The following is a 23,077-nucleotide window of genomic DNA, read 5'->3' on the forward strand; positions in this document are numbered from 1 at the left end:
TCTTTTTAGTAAAGGATGTGATCAAATACTTCATTTCTGATAGCAGCTTGATCAGGCCAAAAAAGCTATGAGAAAATATAAAGAAAGATGAGTTAAATTGTAATGGGTAATGGGAGGTTCCATCTAACTGCTTTGAGCTTCCCATCGACGTGGGGATGGGTCTGTCCATTTTGTCCTCAAATAAAAGAGCAGTTCAACAGAGAAGTGCAGGGCAATAGGTACATTTAATCAAATATAGGTATATCTGAAATCTATATCTGTACACAGTAGGATACCCAGAGGCATAGCTTAATGTATCTTGAGGATAAAGGATAATACTTCTCCTTCACACTGAAAAGAAAGAGATCTGGGTATGAAAAAAGTGCCTTTTTGTCACAGCTGTATTATGTGCATATGTGTTTAGGGATGTGGCTGTTTAATCAGAGGACTGGAGCATGGCTTTGTTTATACGGAAGAGCACATACAGTATCATCAACTTGAAATACATATTTGGATTTCCAGTGCTGAAAAAATAAGTAATATACTTTATATTTGAAGAAAATTTATAGTCAATTTTAAGTAAGTTTTCTAAGATGGTAATACATTTGTTACACCATTAAAGTGGAAAGGAAGCTTTCATTTTCTGTAAGTATTTTGGAATGTAGTACTGTGCATCCATAATATCCATATCATACTTAGCATTCACTTTAATGGTTCAAATATTTCCTTAATTGGAAAAACAACTCCAGAGCAACAAGGGTAGTTGAGGTTTTTACTTTAAATAATATTTTACTTCATCAAAAATTAATGATGACTAGTGAGAGATTATTTATGTAGTAGAGTATAATTAAAAATAATGCACTGATTTGGGTTATTCTCTACGGCCTCGATCCTGCAAATACACATGAGAATAACTTTATGCAAAACAGTTTTTATGCTGAATTGCATGGAAATATTCAAGCATATATAAATGCTTAGAGGAAGACAAATTTTTAAAATGAAGATATACACAGACATATTCTCATGCTCAGGATGCTCTGCTGCATTCATATTGTTCTTATTTTACATCTTCACCTGCTCAATAGCAGTAAGAGCTGGTTCTCTTATCATATAGATAGGAAACCAAACTTTGTCTCCCTCAAAAATGAGAGACAAGATAGTTGAATTGATGGATGAATTTTTTGCTAATCAAGATTAATTGGTACCTGACACTTTGATTTATATTAAATTAACAGATCAAAATTGAAGACCGGTTTTAAAGTTGCAAAACTAATCCAGGACTTCGTGAAGCCAAGAAAATCTCACTCAGCTCAAATTCCAAACAACTTGGGAAAAAAAATACATATATTAAAAAATCCAATACTAGACATTTACAGACCTTGGCTCATATTTTCTTGTAGTCCAAATCAATTTGGCTTGGAATTTATTGGATAAAATGTGCTTCCTGATACTCTGTTCAGGTTATAAAAACTACAAAAGCATTTATATCAGACTATATGAGCTGCCAAGGAGAATCAATCTTAAAATTTTGTCCATAAACCTCAGTGAGATTTACTGGGGGAGATGCCATCTGGTGAGGGTATAAAGAATGTTAAGATCATCAGTAACAATCCTTTTGCTGACTCGCCTCTAGCAGTCTGTATCCTATACTGAACCACATGTTGAATTCATGGAGTGATGATGTGTGAGCTAGAAGGCATGAGCTAGCACCAGTCTGCTGAGACTTATTGATTGAGTCAATGAGGAGTTTATCTAAATGCCTTTAAATGGGAGATAGCCTCCAGACACTGGGCAGAGTTAGGATGTGGTCATCTGCCTCAGATCACATGGATGTGACTGATGGTCTTCACCTCCTGCCTAGACCAAACAGACTGCACTGGGGGATTGGAGTTTTACATACCAATTCCCTCCTTGTTTTTTTTCTGTACAAACAGTACTATCTGATAGGCATATATTTAAGGACTTGAAAAAAATGCATATTTTAGCTTTTAGAATTATATTTCCTTATAGACTAAACAGGAAACAAGATAAACTCCTTTCTTAAATAACAGACAAAGATGTGATCAATGTATTCTTTGTACTCACAGTGCACTTTTTAATGTCTGAGCAAATCTGTTTCCCCAAATCTCATTCTGGACAACTAAGCATAATTGCCACAGCGCTTCTGCTACGTGACCAGACTGATCCTACCTCAGTATGGTAAATGCATCATTTATCATAGTCACAAAAGACTTTCATGCTTCTGTTTTTATTTGGGAACTGCAGATTTCTATAAGCAATACTTAAAGGGAAGCTAAGATTGTTATAGAGCACACTGAGAAATCTTTGTAATTTAGAAAAAACAGGAGAGGTACTCACATCACGATCAAGGAGCTAAACTGTTGCTACCTAGTGAAAGGATAACTTTAATTTCTGTGAGCTTTTTGTAAGGCTTCTAGGTAAAATCACCACAAATTAAGCAAGAGATATTTAAGCAGCACCTTCTTCATCAACACAAAACAACAACTGTTTCTCAAAAGTAATGAACTTTCTCCCTTATTTATCACTGGAGGGTATGAGGAGGTTGGATACTGCAGTACCCCAGACTGTACAGTTCATGCATTGCAGCTGCTTGCTGTGCACATCTCCTGTTTACATTTCAGCTTTTCTCAGCACATATATTTGGAGCAGAATTAAAGTGTTTGCACTCAGAGTGAACCCAGAGAAGAGCATAGGGAACAAAAGTACCAGCAGGCTTTTGCTGTAGCATCCATTTCTCCTTTCCTCCACTTCTTTCACTGCAGCTTTTCTTTCTGGTCTCCCTAATCAGATTACCTCTAGTTGACTTCTGAAAATACAAACATTGCATTTTGACTTCTCGTCATCTTTACCCTCTTTCCACCCTCTGTCCTTTTCATGATAGAATTGAAGGAAATAATGTAATCTGAAAAAGGTATTGCAACTTTTTAGAAGATCTGTCCTGTTTTTTACATGCTTCTTGACAATTCCTGACTGCTTGTAGGCTCCCTGTGCTGGACATACAATGACACACCACAGATTCCTTGGATCTTGCTGAGAAGTCTGTTTTCCTGCTTCTTTGTTGCATCTGAACTAATTTATGAAAGCCAAATGCTAAGCATGAGATTAACATTTGTTAAGAACTTCCTGAGCCTGACTGCTAAAATGATTAAGAAAACAAAAAGATATTTTATGATGCTGCAGAAAATGCTAATCTTAATTTTAACAGATCTCAGATCTAAAGCTGAAATGAGATAACATTTAAAATAGCCAAATTGAATGAAATGAAAAGTGCACCATCAGGAAAGCATTCCATCTGACTCTCAATTGACATCTAACTAAATCATTTAGTAAACAAATAAGGAAAAGAATTGAAAAGAGGCAGACTGAAAGGGAATGGAAATGCCTGTGTAAAAGCTGAATCCCACAGTGTTATGAATTACAGCTGATAACAGAGAAAAGCGATAATTACTAAGTAAATCTCTCATACTCATGAAATGACTAGAAGGTCTTTACTGCTGGCAAAACAACTATTGATCTTCCCCAATCAACTTCTCTATCACAAGAAAAGAAGAACATTTATCATCTTTGGGCCTTTATGCAGCCTCTTTTCTAATCCATTGATAGAGTAACTGTTTCACAAATACTGTTATTCTGGAATCCTTTATAGCTAAAGAAGGAAAGAGCTACTTTGACATCCCAATCAAACATACTGTGAATGCAATTAATTCTTAAAACATCTCACTGCCCATCCTTATTTCCCATTCCCTCCCTGCAGCAGTGCAAGCGCCCAGTGGTGCCATGGACAGCAGTGCCCTCTTACAGCAGGCTCTTCCCCTGCATATGGCCTGTTTGATCATCTGGCCCATGTTTATGAAACCTTATTTTTCCCATGTCAAAGTTGCTAAAGCAACTTTCTGTAACATGGCAAGATTCCTATCATTAGCTAAAAAATTATGTTCTATTGACTGCAGGCTAGCAGATAACCCTCTAGCATTCCTGACTGCCTTTCACATGAGACTACCAACGTCTTATGAAAATCCTGACATTCTTTATCACACCATGCACAAGTTTTTCTTAGAAGTAAAAAGTGACCTTTCTCTAAGCCCCTGAATTGTTCGTCTCTGCCCTGACAAATCCTATTCCCTCTATATACACATAAAGGATTCTGTAATAGAGTGGAAAACTGCAGTTGTCTGGAATGTTGGGTTTGAGGTATATATCTCTGGCTTTCACGTGTAGCACTTAAGGATTTTCTTTTCCTAAAATGAAGGGACATGCCTGAGCCCCAGTTCATGTTCATTCCTCTCTAATTCACCTGAAAATGTTTTCAGGCAAAAAAATTTTAAGGTATCTATGGTCTGCCATAGAAGTGTAAGAATGCAAAGGCCGTTCTAAATGCATCTCATTGACTTTAATAGACATAACAATGGCAATGCAGCCCAATGGAAGCCCACAGAAGGCTTTTTTCATACAGTGCATTTATTTTTCTCTCAGGGAAATGCTAGTCAGACCCTTTGAGAACAGAGGTCAGCCTCGTTGTGGCGAGACACAGATGCAAATCATCTGCCATAGATATGCATCCTATACCAACACCACAGCTGCCACACCTGGAACCATTCAGTGGTGCAACAGGGGAAAAGTTTGTTCATGGTGGGAATTGCAGCAATAAATCACTGGTGTAAAAATGTGCAGTGGTGAAAGAGTGCAAGATGAATAAAGAACAGTTCTTCAAGGGGGAGGGAACTGATTGCTCCCTTTATCATCTGCCAGATGTAATATATTTGCTTTGCAGTTGTTGTAGTACTTCTATTGATCAAACCCATTAAACATTTCTTTTACTGAAACTCTTTGCTAGAATTATTCTCTTTAATTGTATGTTTATTGCTGGACTACTGAGAAGGATAAAATGTAAAATTTCACTGCCTCTTACTACCTTCCTTGATTTTTCCTATCATAAAAACATTACTTCATAAATCTTTATAGACTGAAGAACAGTAAAATCTCTAGTCCTCTTTTATGCAGAAAAAAAATCCGATCTATATGAGGAGAAATAATTTAGAAAATCCACAACATCAGAGTGTTTTTGCTCCCATAGTTTTGGGTTGTTTTTTGTTTTTTTTTTTTGCTATGGGAAATCTTTAAAATAAAACATTATCATATTCAAAGACTGAAACAAATACATTTGAGTATTTCAAAGAGGATACATAAAGGCTTGATCTGTTTGCCTAAATTTTGGCAGCATCACCTGAAGACAGTGCTGGAGCAGTATCTGGATTATGGCATCTAGGTTTACACAAGCCTTTCTGTATTGCCCCATTTGAGGATGAAAACAACTGAGAAATCTCAAAATGTCCTATGAAATTAACATTTAAAATTTTAACACTGCTGTATAAAATAAGAACTCAAAATATTGTATGATTACAGACTAATTAAAAAATCTTTGAATAAGATGGTTGGATTGTGAGGATCAGATTAAATATGTATGTTCACAGTAGGAAAACCTCTCATCATTAAACAATCTGCATTACATCACTGTAACTGGAACTTCTTGTTTCATATGCCATATTTTTTTTTCTTTCTCCTGAAGACATAAATTCTCCAGATTATTTTAAAAAGTCTTTCTTCCAATGACTTCAAATTTAAAACTTTTTCAGTAAACGAAGCCATAAAGAGGTGTACTGAAGTTTGCCGGGGACATCATAATGCCAATAATTCAGTGCTATAGGAATAGGTATTTTGAATGAAAATGCCTTATAGGTCTTACTGGTTTTTACCTTCAATGTATTTTAAAATAGTTTCTCAATACATTCACGTAGTTGTTCTTTTTTTGCCTTCATTTTAAAAATTAATGCAAGATATAAAAAAAATAATATTTTTTAGGCCAAGATACATCAAAGCTCCTGGAACAGCTTATTTGTATCTGTTGCCAAATTTAAGATGCTTTATTTTGTGATAACTCACAGCTTAAAGTAAAGGAGGTTGATGATTATAAGATTCCTCTATAGCACTGATTAGATTTATTCATGTTAGAAATACACTACTTTCTTCATTGGTCAATATTCCTTCTGCTGAAACTTCACATTTTATAATTTGATTAATTCTACAAACATCATAGAATTTTCAAGCTTGAGTAGTGCAAACTTGTAACAGAAGTGTTTGCTTTACCATTTGTTATCAAGATCAAATACTGAAGATATTTGAATATCATTCTATTTTCTTCATGGTATTAATTTTTGAATTCATCAAGTAAAGAACCAGCTGCTGACAGTTTCAGTGTTCTGTTCATTCAGTGTCTTCCTTGTGACTTTCAAGATCAAATAGTGAGATACGTTTAAGTAAAATTTCTTTTTTTTTGAAACACATACACCTGTACACTTAGTTGGCTCATCATGGCTGTTGAAGAAACATTTTGTCTTATTCCTATTAACACTGGATACAGATCTCTGCATATTGGTGACCAACAAGAAGCACCTGAATTACAGTAATTTAACCGTATACCAAGAACAATGCAGCAATACATGCAAAAAGAAGTGCTATATTAGAAATAAAAGGAGATATGTTTTACATTTACGATCAAAAGCAAGAGTCAGATTGCCATTTTTGTTGTAATGTACGTGTACATGTTGTTCATTTTAGTAGCAACCAATTCATAAACACACAGACATATACCATTAGCATTTGGAAACAAGCACTGTCTCTTGTCTCTTTTCTAAGAGTCGAGAACCTTAAGTGCAGGAACTGATGCCTTTTGTATTTTAATTCAATATTTTTAATATTTATACTCTATCTGCTTCAACTCCCCCCCCCCCAAAAAAAAAAAAAAAAAAAAAAAAAAGAATTAGGAGTGCAATACTATTAATGTTGGCCTTCAAAAGATTTTCCATACTTCCCATCACAGAATCTGATCTTTTAGTCTGCTCTTGAAATTCCATTAAGTCTCAAACACAAAATAGAAGCTGTCAACGCATATATTTTGTCAGCTACTGATTGTTTAACGATTTTTTTAAATCATACAATCTACAAGAAACCAGAAAAGAGATTTCTTATTTTTAATATACATAAGGCCTATTAAATATTCTTGGCAATCACTGACACTGTTAACAGAAAGCCTGAATTAGAAGTATCTTCTGTTGTTAGCATGAACTGTTAAGGGACAAGTCCTTGCACACACCATCATCTTGTGCTCTTCTGGGAGTTACTAAATAAAGGACAGTAAACTAACATTTCCACTTGTGTCTCATATTCTCCCAAAATTCAATCGTGTTTCCTGAGCCTGCCATTTCCACATCATTAGGTGTCTCTGAAGGCCTTCTTCTGACTTAGTCAATGGCAAACTGTGATGTGTTTAGATCTTCTGAAAACAGTCTAGGTTACTGACCTATAGCATTACACTAAGGAAGAATATCACTTGCTGCTCTGTTATCTGGAAATGCTTTCTCCCTATGGAGCAAAAGCTTGGACTTGCACATTCCCCTGGCCAAAACATCCAGGCTGAGCTCACCAGCACAAAGCACAACATGAAGCACTCTGCTTCTGCTTTGGGACCTGAAAATTGTGCTAAACATTCAGATGGCACTAAGCAGGGTGCTATTGGCCCAACTCTGCCTCCTGTGCTAGAAGGGACACGTGGAGCATCTGGGTACACCTTGAGAAAAAGGAGCTGTTGATATTAAAAGCACATCTGACAGCATGCCAGAATGGCCAAGACATTTTCAAAATTCCTCCAGCTGCTGAAAAATCACCATGAGCAACATTACCAGCCAGTCCATCACCACGTGGAAGAACGCAAAGGGCTTTCCTCTCCTGTCACTTTCCGCAGTATAAACCAGGATGAATCCTGTGGAATGTAGTCAATTTAGGCTGACATTAACCTGGAACAAATGTCCGTATCTGGCCTCTTTATGTATACTGAGAGACAGAGCTTTGTTGCTGTAATTATATATTTTTTTAAAGATGTGAGTTGCATAAATCTCATAATCATTTCCTCTGCCTATAATGGCTGTAATCTGCAGTTCAAGACGATTTCTAATTAATATTAATTCCCACCCTGCGCACAGAGTGTTTTGGCAAGTAATTAGGTCTGAAGGGAAGGCAAAACACACTGATCTTCAAATTTTGAACAATTTAATTACAGGCTTGTTTTCTGTGTGGAGCTGAATAAGCTATGAGTTTAGCAGAGCGCATCAGTGTGGTCCTGTTATTGAGGCTGTCTCTGGAGCAAGCAGAAACGTATGCTCTGCAGGAGGAGGACAGACTGCTCAGGCCTTCTGCCCAAAACCATTTGATTTAAATGAAAGACAAACTATCAGTTGAGGTGAATGACTGTTTACCTAGAGGCTGCTCTGCTGGATTGCTGAATTTGCTGCAAATGCTTCCTGAAAGCTGCTGGCAGTAAGACACTAACACTGGACCTGTGTAAACTTGGAAGTATAGAATCACCAGTGGAATATTTAAAAATTTTAAATGAGTCTACCAAAAAAGGAGCTCTCCTTGTTACAGATCCATGAAGTAGTTCAGTAGGACTCCCATGCATGAGAAATAACCCCATTACACTTTTAGAGACTCAGATCTTCATCAAACCATGTTGGACAGGGCTTTGGGCACCCTGATCTACTGGAAGGTGCCCCTGGCTATGGCAGGAAGTCAGAACTAGATGGTCTTTAAGGTTTCTTCCAACAGAAATTGCTTATGAATCTATGTTCTTATTTCTTTGCATTTTTAATCATTAAACTAGATTGGCTAACGCCAAGACCACTTTTAAGGATAAGTTACAGTTACAGATAAGGAGGGAATGCTGTCCCTCCCACCCTGTCATTCACTACATGTTTCTTTGATGACACATTAGCAGACCTTCACTGGTGGGAAAAGCTCTGATTCTGAATTATCCATCCAATTAAAAAACTCCATTAGAACAAAGAAATACTGAAAACTAGTACCAACAAAATAGCTGTTATGTGTCTCACTCCATTTTTCAGAGCCAGTGCCTCTGTCCAAAAGTCTTAATGCAAAGTAATCAAAGAACCAGAAGGAACAAAAATTACTAACTTGTCAATGACTTTATTTGTAGAAAATAACACAGGCAAACAGGTAAACTCATTATGATAAGCAATAAATGTTTGTAAAAGATTAATGGCATTTTAGCAGGTGTTTCTGAAAGGCCTTACTTATAAACTCTTTCCTTGTAATCTAATTCTAATTGAGGTGAATGAGCCAAGATTTGCACCTGCTGGAATTGCTCGAGTGTAAGTAGTATGAACCAGAACATGTGATTAAGTTGCTCATGTTTAAAGATCAAGAGAGAAAAAAAAGAAATAAAATAAGAATACTTTAACTCCCAAGAAGCACACAGCAGGAGTAGCAGGAAGTATTGCAGCCTGCTATTATCTGTCATGCAAAGGAATTGAACTTCAAGTTCACAGAAAATTCAGGAGATAAGAAAATATGTAATTCAGTGGAATTATTGATTAGGAATAGAAAGATCACAATGAGTCAAAAACCATTATTACCAGTCCTTGATTACTTAAGTTATTGCAGCTATTGGAAATGAGATCCACTTTGGAATGATATTTAACATTCTCTTATTTGTATTCTGCTTGCTTGTCATAGCTGTGTAAAATCGAGCTAAATCAAGCAGTCTTTTAGTTTTGAAAATGAAAACAGAGAAGTCATACAAATTATCTGTAGGACATGTTAAAAAAAAAAAATAATAAATCACAGAATACTCCTTTCTATTTAGAAAACCCTGCTTTCACCACATTAATAGACAATTTGTTCCTAGATGTACAGTGCAATTTGTAACATATTTTACCTAGTATTTTTGATGATTGCCCTTAGTCTACCAACAAATGTAGAACACAATTTACAGCATACTGCAGAAGTTCAAAAAAAGATGGGTAAGATTAAAAAAAAAAGTTTGATTCCAAACTTTTCAGATACTTTGTGGAATGAAGAGAGGATCAAACTAGTGGGTGCTTCCTTCTCATTTCCTTTCCCCCTTACTTTTTCTCTCACACCTCTTCTTTATTTCACCTTTCTTCCTGGCGAACGTGACTTAGAATGAGTAACAAGAACTTAGAATTAATTTTAAGATCTTTTTTCTGCTTTGTAAACATTGCTGACACTCAGTTATTTTACTGATTTGCTATTTCTAAATATAAGGCCTCATTCATCAAAACACAGAAGGAAGTGCATTATTTGAATTACATGCCTGAGACCAAATCCAAAATAGACTGTAAAATGTCAAACACACATCTTTGATCTGTGAGTGATTCTCCTGAGGCCTGTATACCAAGAGATAACGCTGTAGCAGGGAGGTACGACCTGCTACAGTTCAATACTCCAAAATTGTTCCCAGTTTTGAACGCCTTCCAGCAGTATATAGCTTGTAATATTGGCTTGAAATAGTCTCAAGTCCTCAAAGATGTTAAATATTATAACACAAAGTAAAAGTATTGAAAAAAATTCTAATATTAAGTGCAAGTGAGGAAAGCGACTACTATCTAAAACCAAGCTGGAACAATTTAGTGTCAAGGAAAAGAACAATATTCTTTGTAGGGCTTTTACTGCTCCTTGCTTGCAAAGTTCAGAGTGACATCAAGAATGTGTTGACTTGATAAATACAGTGTACACACAGTCAAGGCTTGCTTGTCAATACCAAGAAGTGAATTGTCCTTTTTGGCAGAGAGATGTTACTCCTCCATTGTGAAGCACATGAAGAAATGCTGAATCTCACCTGAGATTACTCAGCAATACTAGCAAGATAGCTTTCTTCTGTGTATGATGAGAGATGCGTGAACATCAATTATACACAATTAACATGAAAATGGAAGAAAAAAAGGAAAAAAGAGTATTGCAAGAAAGATGGTCTAAATCTGAAGATGATCTAAAATGAAGAATGCATACCTAACGAATGATTTTTTAACTATCACGTTCAAACAAGCTTTCAGATATGGCAGAAAGGGCATTTGACATTATACAAAAAGTCATTCATAAATTTTATATTAATTCAGCAGGTCGTTCTTTATTAAAACTAGGAAAGGAAAGCGGATTAGCGATACCACATGGGATACTACTACAGAAAAAAGGCAATACTGGTTAAATCTACTCAATAAATTACAGCCAGAAAAATAAACAAAGACAAAAGCAATATAGTGATAACTAATATAAAGATCAGATGAATAAAAGAGGTTGTGTTCATAGGCACCGAAAGCAGAAATGGCAGCACTGAAGGAAGACATGAGAACATTTATCCAAATGTTTGAAGACTTATTGGATATTTTAAGCCACGACAAGGAAATTCCAAAAAGGACTAATGACTAAGGGGAAAAGGGTGGTAACCCAGTTCAACTTATTTTAGAGGAACAGAACAAGAAGGCCAAAGATCTCCAAAATATTGCAAGAAAATGTCTTATTTTGCTAGTGACAGATGGCAGACCTTGATGCCCATCCTGAAGAAATCAAAAGTGCATGTGCTTAACATAGCTTCTGAAAGATAGAAGAATCATAAATTATCAAATACAATTCAAATTATTATAGCATACATTTAAGGAAATGAAAGGGACAACGTCACATTTGTGTATATCCCTCTAGTTCGATGGGAAAGTAGGAATCTAGAATCTGCTGTTGTTCTTGTAGAAAGTCTTCAGTGTAGCCAACTACAACGAGGTAATTCAACTGCACTAATTCAAAGCAGTAGTTTTGGAGTTACCATTCATTACAGGTTCAGGAAACATAGTATAATTGCTTTAATTGATCTTACATACACAAGAGCGTTCTCTTGAACAGTATGACAGAACAGCACACAAGATGGCAAATGTCTATTGTACTGAACTGCACGGGGTTTGATCTGAGAACGGATTGTCAGGGCATAGGGTACCAACACTGGAAACCTCTTACATGGCAGTTCTGGGGAAATGGCCTCAAGTTGCCAGGGTAAGTTTAGGTTGGATATCAGGAAAATTTCTTTATAGAAAGGACTGTTAAGCACTGGAATCGGCTCCCCAGGGAGGTGGTTGAGTCACCACCCCTGGATGTGTTTAAAAACCATTTGGATGTGGTGCTCAGGGCCATGATTTAGCAGAGGGTTGTTAGTTAGGGTAGGATGGTTAGGCTATGTTTGGACTTGATGAACTTGCAGGTCTCTTCCAACCTGAGCAATTCTAAGATTCTATGTCATCTCCTCCCTTACCTTCACTAAAATCTAGTGGAATGAATTCTGCTATGTGATCATTATTGTTGAAATAGGTCTTTCTATATAAATGATTTGAGGGAAGACATAAGCATTTGTAGCCAAAAATCTGTCTCATAACTAAAGTTAAAAATATGAAATGAAAATGGCTGTCTTGCCCCAGTGCCAAACAAACAAGATGTATAATTAATAGAAATAAACAATACTGAAAATATCTACACTTAATTTTCTCTATTGAGAAGCTAAAGCTTTTACAAACTTGCACAACCTTATATTAAAAAAATAATTTTCCTTTTGAATAAGTCCAGAACAATCAACTCCTTCCCATATACATTACTGCCTTGCATGATTAAAAAAAACACTGAGATCAAGTAGAAGAGTTCTCAAACACAATGCAGAGTCCTAGAAAAACAATACACTTACCCTGAGCGAACAGCACAGCTTTCAGCACAGGTGTCTAAAATGGCTATTTAAAGAAGTGACTTAAAAAAATAAGGAATGAAGCCTAAAAATGAGATCACATAACAGAAACAGTACAAATAGAAAATAATAGTGGATATAGATCTATTTTTTCCATTATTTTGCAGTAATAGGGAGAATCTAACTTATTTCTGCAGTTATCCCAGCTTTGGTCCCAAAGGACTGAATTAATGCCACTCTCTATTTCTCCATTACTTTTAGTTCAAATATAATACTGACTTCAGCATGTTGACTTAGTTCCTCATTGAGGGGGAAAAAAAACCCAAACCAAACCAAACAAACCAAATCAACTGTTCTTTAATTTGGTCTCAATCCCCTACACTGTCAATGAAATATTCTTTCATACAGAAGAATAGATTTCAAACAGATTAATCAAAGTTAATTCTGGATGAGGAAACCAAAGGAGCATGCTGAACAGTAGATGGATGTGTACAGCACAGTATGTACTGGATTAGTTCAGGAAGACAGGGCTATGTCCAGTCCACTGCCTAGAGAAACCTCATCCAACCTCTAAACAGTCTTTTATTCCTGGGAGCCTATTAACACCTACCAAGCATGAGTTCCAACGCAGGCCAATAGTTAGGAGTTAGTGAGTGTCAGAAAGCCACCGCTGAGGACGAACAAAATACAGTGAGAGGAATTTGAATCAGTCTAAGAGCAGGTTTTTGAAATGATGATGAGTAGCAAGGTGACCACCTACCTTACCAGGTTTCTATAAGTCTTATAGCCTTATTCTTTGCTTTATCACAAATCACTGATTTCCAAAAGCACAAATACATTTGATTAACCCTCCATTGTTCATCCTGCTCCTACCTTTGTCTCTCAGTAGAACAAGCAGACTTTCACGAGGGCAGGTTTCTCACATCTATCTTTATTCATCTCTGTGTGGTCATAGGCTGCTATTTAGGCACACAGGATCCAACCGGGTCTCACTTACATATAAGAAAATCCAAACATTGTCTTCATTGGCTTCAGTAGCATAAAAGCTGAAATGATACATGCGCATCTAGGGCTCACTCTGTTGACATGCACTAGTGACTGAGTCATTTCAGTACTACAGCACAAATACGGTGTGAAAGAAATCTCAATTCAAAGACATTTTTGCTCCCCATTTATTTTTAATTTTCCCATATCTTTTACAAGTGGCACTTCCTCATTAGAACTGCCAAATAATTGCTCAGACATCCACTTATCTAATTCCTTACTTTATGAAACTTTTGTATTACTTTGAGCAAAGTTTTATCTCTGTTGAAAAAGCTTTTAATCTGAAGCTCAAATTATTAGCTGAAAGTTTATTTCAAGTTGCAGCTCATACAAATTTAAGACATATTTGCTTGTAAAACTCAGTAGGACAGATAGCTCAGTCTGCCTTCCTAACCACCCTAATAAGGGAATTGAATATCATGGGTTTAACATCCCCTTTTTCTGACAGTTAGCTCTTGAATCCCCAAAATTCATGTGGTTTTGCATTTTCTATTTACTACATTTTGAACAGTGTGATCAAACTTCCCAGCTTCCAGCCTAATGTCTGTCACATTAAAGGTTAGACTTTAAATTCCTGAACCTATTCCTCTAAGTTCATAAACAGTGTTATGAAACTTTCAAATATGAAGAGCCAACCACAAATACTAGGAATTTGCTTCAGTAGTTTGTCAGCTGTCATGTTTCTAATGTGCATTTTGCTTCCTGTTTGAACTTTACTAGCTGCAAATTCCCTTCATTTAATCTTCCTGAGGCTTTGCAAACTTTTTTAAAGAGCTCTCCTTATCAGATTAGTTGTCTACTTAGGAGAACTTACAGAGCATCAGATGCCTACCTCATTTTGTTCTATATGTTACGCTGTAATTGTTCAGGTGATTCCAGCTTCTACGTTTCAGTTGTATTAGAGCCCATTAACTAGCACATTTCAGTTTCAACATTACATCTTTTCTCATTTAGACACACTCACACCAAGGTATTCGTTAATTAAACAAACAAAAACTTCAGAGAAAATTGCTTACAAAATAGATTAAATTAGATCATAATCTCCAGAGGGTTTTTCTTTCCTATCTGAGCCAAACATATTCACTTAGAATCCTTCATAATCTGGTCCATGTCCCTAAAATACCCAACAGATAGAAAAGAGGAGCAGCTCTGGCTGCACTGAAAAAGTAACTGGAATCAGAATATTCCTTATCACTTCCCAAAGGCAAAGGCTGTTCTATTTCAATGAGTGGACCATTATAATACCAAGTTATACAGTGAAAGTTATTTTTGGTACATGTGCCTTCACAGTCTAGCTTTGTCATTATAATAATATGATCATGGCAGTAATAACCAGAACATGTCAGTCAGACTGTGACCTTCCCAAGTCCTAGGGACATTGCATTTCTGGATCCAGATGGGGCACAGAAGGGTGACATAAGACAGCTGCTCAGACAAGTAATGTTCACAGGGACAACATCAGACCCCTCCCCTTAGAAATCAGAAGTGTAATGATGAAGTTCAGGCAACTCCAAAATTTGGTACTAGCCATGGAATCAGGCTGTGTTTCTCAGTACCACAGCACCCTTCAAGACCTGTCATTTATTCACCTCTTCTACCAGATCTTTTATGGCATTACAATGGGAAAACATGGGTATCTCATGCAAGCTGGTAATGTTGCCACACAACATAAAAGGAATATATTATTTTGGACTGAAAGCAACTACTGAAGTAACTGGCTATGAGCGCATTTGAATTCTGTTTCACCTTAAATGAGAACAGCTAATTCTGTGGGTAAGGTTATGCCACTGTTGTTTGTTTTATATAAGCACAGGCACTTAGCATAACACAAAATAATAGTAATTATAAAAATAATAAAGAACAGCTAAGAGACCAGAGCAACAGTCCTTGCTTTGAAGAACATGTGATCCAAAATCTAGGCACCAGGCTAGGCTCACAGAAGAGAGCTACTGTTTATATAGCTATTATCTTTACATTCCTGTTACCTTAATCTGAGCGTTGCAGAAAATCAGAAGGCTGGAAGAGACCCCTGGAGGCCATCTGGTCCAGTCCTGCTTAAGCAGGGCCACCTGGAGGACAGTGCTCAGGACCACACTCAGAAAGATGATTTGATACGTATGAAATATAAGTAGACCGGTATGAAATATAAGGAGACTATCGTGGGCAGGAATGAGATTGGGAAAACATATTCTCCAAAACACATCAGAGACTTTTCTCAGGACCATGTAGAGCATATCAGACTAGGGCTATACTGAACTGCCTACTCCTACCCTCTGTTAGGGAGGTTGAGCTAAAGAAAAAGGTATTACAGCAGCCCTGACTTTAGTTTTATTGTCATTTCATAGACTGATGGAACAAACAGCTCAGAAGGGATCTCAAAGATCATCTAACTCCAATCCCCTACATAAAGGGGTGGAAAGCACAACGACAGCAGACCAGCAAGATCCCAGGCCACAGCAAGTGAGGATTCGCTCAAACGCAACAGATGTGGGTACAAAAATAAGGGAAAGAAGCTGCTTACCTTTGGAAGGCCTCCAGTAGGCAGGGATCTCCAGTGAGATACCTTTCCCTCCACTGCCAAGCCTTAAGTGAAGTCTGGGAAGGACTGGATCCTGGCTCTACCCCTTCCAGTCACTTAGGTGCACTGCATGCAGCTGAGCTCCCCAGGGTTGGCCCTGCCTTCCCACCAGGTGCTCAATCACTGATTCAAGCTGTGACAGCATTTCCACTGCATCTTGCCATGGGTCAGGTTGCCAACTGCAACATCATGCAGCAGCTCAGGCTGCACAGGGGCCCCATCCAACCTGGCCTTGAACACCTCAGGAATGAGGTACCCACAACTTCTCTGGCAGCCTGTGCTGGTGCCTTACCATCCTTTCTGTGAAAAACTTCCCCCTGACATCCAATCTAAATCTCCCCATTTTTAGCTTAAATCTGTTCCCAATAAGGTTTCCTTGAAACCTTCTCTTCTCCAAGCTGAACAAGCCCAACTCCCTCAAGCATTCTTCATAGCAGAGGTGCTCCATCCCCTCGAGCATCTTCACTGTCTCCTCTGGACCTGTTCCAACAGCTCTGCATCCTCCTTGTGCCGGGGGTCCTGGATGCAGCAGGCCAGATGGAGCCTAATGAAGGCAGAGAAAACTCTGCGCCTGAAAGTCCAAACTATGGGAATACCACTGGAAAATTTCCTCGGTGCTTTCTTTCCCATGCTGTCTAGATCTCTCTGCTTTCACAACCAAGTTGTAACACCTTCCTGCCACCACCCTCCCACGCCCGCACTCAGTGAAGCCCGGCGTTACCCACGGGCTCCTCGTGGATCGCGGCCCATCCCGAGCCACCCGCTCACATTTCACACTGATGCTAAGTTTCTGCCTAACGCCGCGCTCCCTCAAATACGTCGTACGGCCACCGCCTTCGGCGCTCCATTCAGCGCGGCGCCGCCGGACAACGTCGCCCCCTTGCGGGCGCAGAGCTCGCCGCAGGCAGCAGCCGCGGCGCCGCCGGCAGCCGGACCGGAGCTCTTCGTGGCACCGCCAACTTTTGTCCCTGCGCCGCAGCCGCCTCCGCGAAAAGAAGAAACCCCCGACGGGGTCAGGGCGGCGGGGAGAGGAATCGCTCTGCAGCCGCGGCCGCTCAGCGCGGGGCAACGCAACGGGGCTGTCCGTGTTGCTTCCCCCCCGTTAGGGTGTTCCGCCGAGACGGGCGCGGCGGCTTCACCTGGCGGCACTGAGCATGCGCGCGGCGGCGGGGCACGCCACCGATTGGGAGCGCGATGCAAGAGTAGGACGGAGCCGGCGGGCAGCCGCGACTTCGCGCTGCCGCGCCGCTGGAACGGGGCCGCCGGGCGCCGCCGCTCCCCGTGGGATTTGATGCTGCCGCTTTGGACGCCGCTTCCCGCGAGGATCCAGCACCCGCCGGCGATTCCCCTCGGCTGAGCGGCTGCGCGGAGCTGCCGGGCATGACCGGGCGGGCGGCGGGAGAGAGCCGTGCCCCGCTGTCCCGTCGCCGGGGACCGGGCGGAGGCAGCGCGGCGGTGCTCTGAGGGTCGGGGGAGGCGCACGGCGCAGCCTTCGGAGCCGTCGGCTGGGGGCGATGAGGGGGGCGGCCGGGCGGCAGCGGGGCGGTGGGGCGGGGCGGGGGCTCCGCGGGGCTCTGTAGGACGGCGGCGGCCCGCACACCCGCAATGGATCTGCTGCTGCTGCTGGGGAACACCAGCCTGGGCTCCCCCAACGGGTCCCTGGCGCTGCTGCCCCCCTCGTCGCCGTCCTCCGCCGCCCTCCTGCAGCCTCCTTCCCCCTACTCGCCTGCTGCCGTGGCCAGCCTGGCGGCCCTGGTGGGTTTCATCATCGTCTTCACTATCGTGGGCAACGTGCTGGTGGTGATCGCTGTGCTCACCAGCCGGGCGCTGAGAGCCCCCCAGAACCTCTTCCTGGTGTCCTTGGCCAGCGCAGACATCCTGGTGGCTACTCTGGTCATGCCTTTCTCCTTGGCCAATGAGCTGATGAACTACTGGTACTTTGGCAAAGTGTGGTGCAACATCTACCTGGCACTAGATGTGCTCTTCTGCACCTCCTCCATTGTCCACCTGTGCGCTATCAGCCTTGACAGGTATTGGTCGGTCACGCAGGCGGTGGAGTATAACCTCAAGCGGACACCTCGGCGGATCAAGGCCACCATTGTCACCGTCTGGCTCATTTCTGCTGTCATCTCCTTTCCGCCGTTGATTTCCATGTACCGGGACCCTGAAGGAGATGTCTTTCCCCAGTGCAAGCTCAATGATGAGACATGGTACATTCTTTCTTCTTGCATTGTCTCTTTCTTTGCACCCTGCCTCATCATGGTGTTGGTCTATATCCGTATCTACCGTGTGGCCAAGCTAAGGACCAGGACCCTCTCTGAGAAGCGTACGATGCCAGAGGGGTCCTCCCAGACTGAGAATGGTTTAAGCCGCGCTGCTGGGGGCTGCACGTCCCTAAGGATGCAGTTGGGAGAGAACGGACATTATTCAGTGCACCACTGGCGCAAAGCCTCTGAGCTGGAGGACATTGAGCTGGAGGAGAGCAGCACCTCAGAAAGCAGACGGAGGCGGAGCCGGGAGGAGCATCCTCGCAAAAGCAGCAAGAGCCAGTCCTTCTCCTACTCATATTCCTCCAAGCACTCCAGTAGCCGTCTTTCCCGCTCTAGCAATCGCTCCGTGGAATTCTTCTCATATCGCCGTCGTCGGAAGCGTAGCAGTATCTGCCGTAAGAAGGTCACCCAGGCCCGGGAGAAACGCTTTACCTTTGTGCTGGCCGTGGTCATGGGGGTCTTTGTAGTTTGCTGGTTTCCTTTTTTCTTCAGCTACAGCCTCTATGGCATTTGCCGGGAGGCATGTGAGGTCCCTGAGACTCTCTTCAAGTTCTTCTTCTGGATTGGGTATTGCAATAGCTCCCTCAACCCAGTCATCTACACCATCTTCAACCAGGACTTTCGCAGGTCCTTTAAACACATTCTGTTTAAGAAGAAGAAGAAGAACTTTAGGCATTGAGCTGGAGGGATAAGAGGGGTGAATTTGCCTTGAGCAAAAAGTGGAGTTAAAAGGGAAGGAAAAGGCTCTGTGCTGAAAAAGAAGGGAGGGAAGAGAACATGGGGGTTGGGGCATAGAGAGAGGAAAGAGGGCTCGCCCCCCTTGGTCGTGCAGAGTGTGGTGGGATGTGGGGATGGTATCAGGGAGGCTGAGCATGTTCACTGCGGTGCAGAATGGCAACATGGTGCTGAAGGAGCTGTTTTGGGGTATGGATGAGTAAACAGGAAAGGGAGGAATTGTCTTTGAACCCTGATGGAGGACACAGGGAGTCCACAGAGGAAATTGGGTAAGACACTGAAATGGAGAGGCCCAGAGCTTATAGAGGCTCTGCATTTTGTGGGAAAACAAACAGAGACAGCAAGAGGAAAAGATTAAGTGGCAGTTGTGGTGGAATAATGGATCTGAGTATTAACAGAGCAGCTATGGCCATGGATGGGCTTGTCCCGGTAAGAAACTGGCTATTACTGCTTATTTGGGGAAAAGTGCTAGGCACCAGGCACTGGCAGTCTTCTAGATTATGAAAGGATTTAAATGTTTGCCAAAAACAAACAAAAAACAAAAAAAAAACAAAAAACAAAAAACAAAAAAAACCACCCTAGAGAACAATCCAAACTCTTTTCTAAATAAACCTTTGTACTGTTAAAACCTTCTGAATGATGATTTTACACAGGGCTTAAGTCAAGCATGGGGTATTCTTTTTCTTTAGAGGGATTTTTCGCACATAGAGCTGGTTGGGAAGTGTTTTTCCTATCTTCCTGTAAAATTTGTCAGTGGGACAAATCTGGGAGTTTTGCATGTTTTCATGAAATATGATAAAGAGCACATACACACAATGACCTTATTTCCCCCGTTGGAGATCCAGGCAGTAAATTCCTACTCCATCGCTCTCAGATCAGTGGCCTAAGAATCTTGCCATCCTGGAGCAGGTGGCTTGTTAAAGACAAATATTCTGTCTTAAACCAATTTCCATTAAAACAAAATCATTTTGCTGAACCAAACTAAAATTTTTCTGAAGTCAAATTTCTAACTAGCTCAACTTAAATGTACTGTGTGGGGAACTTTCTCCCCATTATTGTAGGTTCCCCCTCAAAAAGCTTATCTCAGGGCTGGATGGATGCTGCTCTTATCCTCAGACAGGCAGTCAGAGGCTCTCTGCTATGCAGATTTTCAAAGGAAGAGCAATCACCACACCACTGAGGTCTTTAAATCCTTCGTATTTACAGATTTAGAGCAAGTAAATCCTTTCTATTTATTTTCTTTAATGAGAAGCATACATTACAGGTTGTCAGTGGTTTGTGTGCACAAATCTGAAATGAAGGTGCAGCTGTTCCAGACCTTTAATATTAATGCTGCCTTCTTTCCCTTTTCCTGTTTGCATTTCTAGTTCATGATTTCAGAGTATTTTGCTGGGGACCAGGGGGGAGAAGGAGTGTTTGGATAGTTATTAAAGTAAGCTGTGTTTCCCATGGATTTATGACATACAAAATGTCATAAACTGTAATGAAGAGAGTTAGAAGCAGGGGCTGGTGTCTGTGTATTCCTCACTGAGTGTGTACTGAGTGTAAGATTCAGCTGAACATTTACATCCTTTCTCCAGCTGTGCTGCTGCAAGATGTTATTCTGTTTGCAGGGGTAAATACTGCTCCATTTTGTTATGTGTATCACTCCTTCCATAGGTAGTAGGATTTGGCATCTGCCTCAAATGAACCTTTCCATAATAAGCAGCTCTTCGAAAAAATAGAATGAAATATACAGCAGGCTTCTTGAAATAGCTACATTAAATCTATACCTGGAAATCAGTAGATATGCCCTTCTTTACTCTCTCTCTTCTGTGTGAAAGTGTTTTTGCCCTCTCTTCTTTTGAAATCTCTACATCAGAAGAAGAAATGATAGAGCAGTCGATTTGTTTCATCAGTTTTTCATTCAGTTCACTTAACCCTGGAAAGGCAAGCTGGCGGTGGTTACTATTCTGGTGTTAATTCAATAAACAATTCAACTTGAGGGCCAACTAAAGTGGGAGGGAGTTCTGCCTAAGTGAGGATTGGAGGATTGCACCAAACGCGTTTAAAGTTTGCTTAATTTCATTAAAGAAGCAACTGAAACATTTTCAATGTCTTAAATCCATAACTTAGTGGGTCCTTTCTTGAAATAAGGCTTGGAGTTGTAAAAAGATTTGAACTTTGTTTAAACATTTGCATTTAAAAAAGGCTTGTTCAGACATTTTCAGGAGCATCCCTATGTAAATTACAACTGTTTTGGTACAAGCGTGTACCTGAAACAGACAAATAGAAGGAAAAATAGCAACAGACTGAGAGGAGGAAACTACAAGCCATTTTCTCTTGTGTAAAATGGGGAATTCTTTTTAAAATGACATCGACAAGAGCTGAGCAAGATCAGATAGTTTCTAGGTAATCATGTAGCTAAAAAGTTCAGGTTTGTTTTTTATGAATAAACTATATAATTGCCAGAGCAACCAAAGCAACATATGGTATATAGCTACTACCTCTGAGCTACTGGATAGTTTCATTAGAGATACCCATTCCTACCGAGATAAGGGTCTGGTATTGTCACTTAACATTCATTTTGATTGGATTCCCAGTCTGCAGAAACACAGCAGTTTCACTATTGCACTGTTCTTTAAGTCAGATTTGTTGTCTATAAGTGCAGTCCTTCTCCTTTGTTTTCATAAAATTCATGGAGTCCAATGAAATTTAACTGACAAGTTTAAAGAGGAGGTGAAATATGTGTGGAATGGCTGATGTGCCTTAAAAGTAATTTCTTTGCTATCAAATTATTCTGTTATCATCATATAATGCTTCTGTTTTTGTTTTGCATTTCAAAATGCCTAAAAAGGGATTGATGCAGATACTGAACATCTATGTATAGCAGTATATTAAAACCAGGACATTCTCTGTGGTTTTAATTTCTCTGTTACTCACCTGTTTCCATGTCTGGAGGATTTTATTTCTCCTCAGCTAGGTGTAAAATAATATTCATCAATAAGGATGCGCAGTATACACCCCTTTTAAGTGCATTTCCCTCTAAATTAGTGAATACAGAGGATTCTATAAATATTGTTTTTAATGTAACTACTGAATATGCTTCAAGGAAGTAAAACGGGGCTGATTTATTTTTTTAATTAGTGTTCTGTTATTACTTGTAATAGCTGAAGACTGGAATTTGTAACGTTGTGTGTTGTTAACATTTCATAACAAGTTATCAGCTCTGCAGCTTGCACTGTCGTACTTCCACTCTAAGTTGTCTCATGGCACACCGAGGAAAAATGCAGCCAATGAAGCTTTTGCATAAGAAAAAGGGAGAAGATATGTTTCAAATGTATTCATTTGTATCTTTGATTACATCTGATGAGCTGGTGGAAACACTTTTTCTCTACTATTGTGGAAGAAAAAAATGTTACTATAAAGCCATATTGATTTTAACAAGCATCTGATCTTTAACTGTTCATTTGTGTATTTCACCATGAAGAATATTTCCTGTCAGTCTAAAGTGAGAAGCTAATGCTTCATTTTCAGAACCAATTTTCTGAACAGTACCACTATTGGTTTGTTATTGAAATATCAAACAATACAACTTAGCTAGGATGAGAACTCAGAGCTGCTATCATTCAGCTCCTCTGTGGGAGTTTTGTATGAGTAAGACCCACAGGATCAGCCTCTTCAAGACTTGAGGCAGATGGAGGGTATCTTATATACAGGAGATGTGACAGGATCACAGCTTTAAAGCATTGTCTAAAGTAAGAATCAGTCCCTTGTTGTTCTGTGTGATCACTTTATAAAGAAATCCTGTTGCTCCAAGAACACTGTCAATTTCTGGGAAGTAAAACAGGTGAAAGACTGTACCACAACAGCTTTGTGCGCACT

The 23,077-nt window shown here is 40.0% G+C and overlaps 1 protein-coding gene across 1 annotated transcript; it reads left to right on the forward strand.

The window, feature by feature from the left end:
- Positions 1–17,758: 17,758 nt before the first annotated feature.
- Positions 17,759–22,274, forward strand: ADRA2C (adrenoceptor alpha 2C). Its single transcript, XM_052682753.1, has one exon. It carries the CDS (start codon positions 17,814–17,816, stop codon positions 19,155–19,157), a length of 1,344 nt encoding a protein of 447 aa, XP_052538713.1. The 5' UTR covers positions 17,759–17,813; the 3' UTR covers positions 19,158–22,274.
- The last annotated feature ends 803 nt before the right edge of the window (positions 22,275–23,077 follow it).

The sequence above is a fragment of the Tympanuchus pallidicinctus genome, unplaced genomic scaffold (assembly GCF_026119805.1).
Source record: "Tympanuchus pallidicinctus isolate F22 unplaced genomic scaffold, pur_lepc_1.0 scaffold2, whole genome shotgun sequence".
Lineage (NCBI taxonomy): Eukaryota > Metazoa > Chordata > Aves > Galliformes > Phasianidae > Tympanuchus > Tympanuchus pallidicinctus.

Coding starts and splice junctions, on each gene's coding strand:
- ADRA2C (XM_052682753.1), top strand. CDS start 17,814: ATGGATCTGCTGCTGCTGCTGGGGAACACCAGCCTGGGCTCCCCCAAC.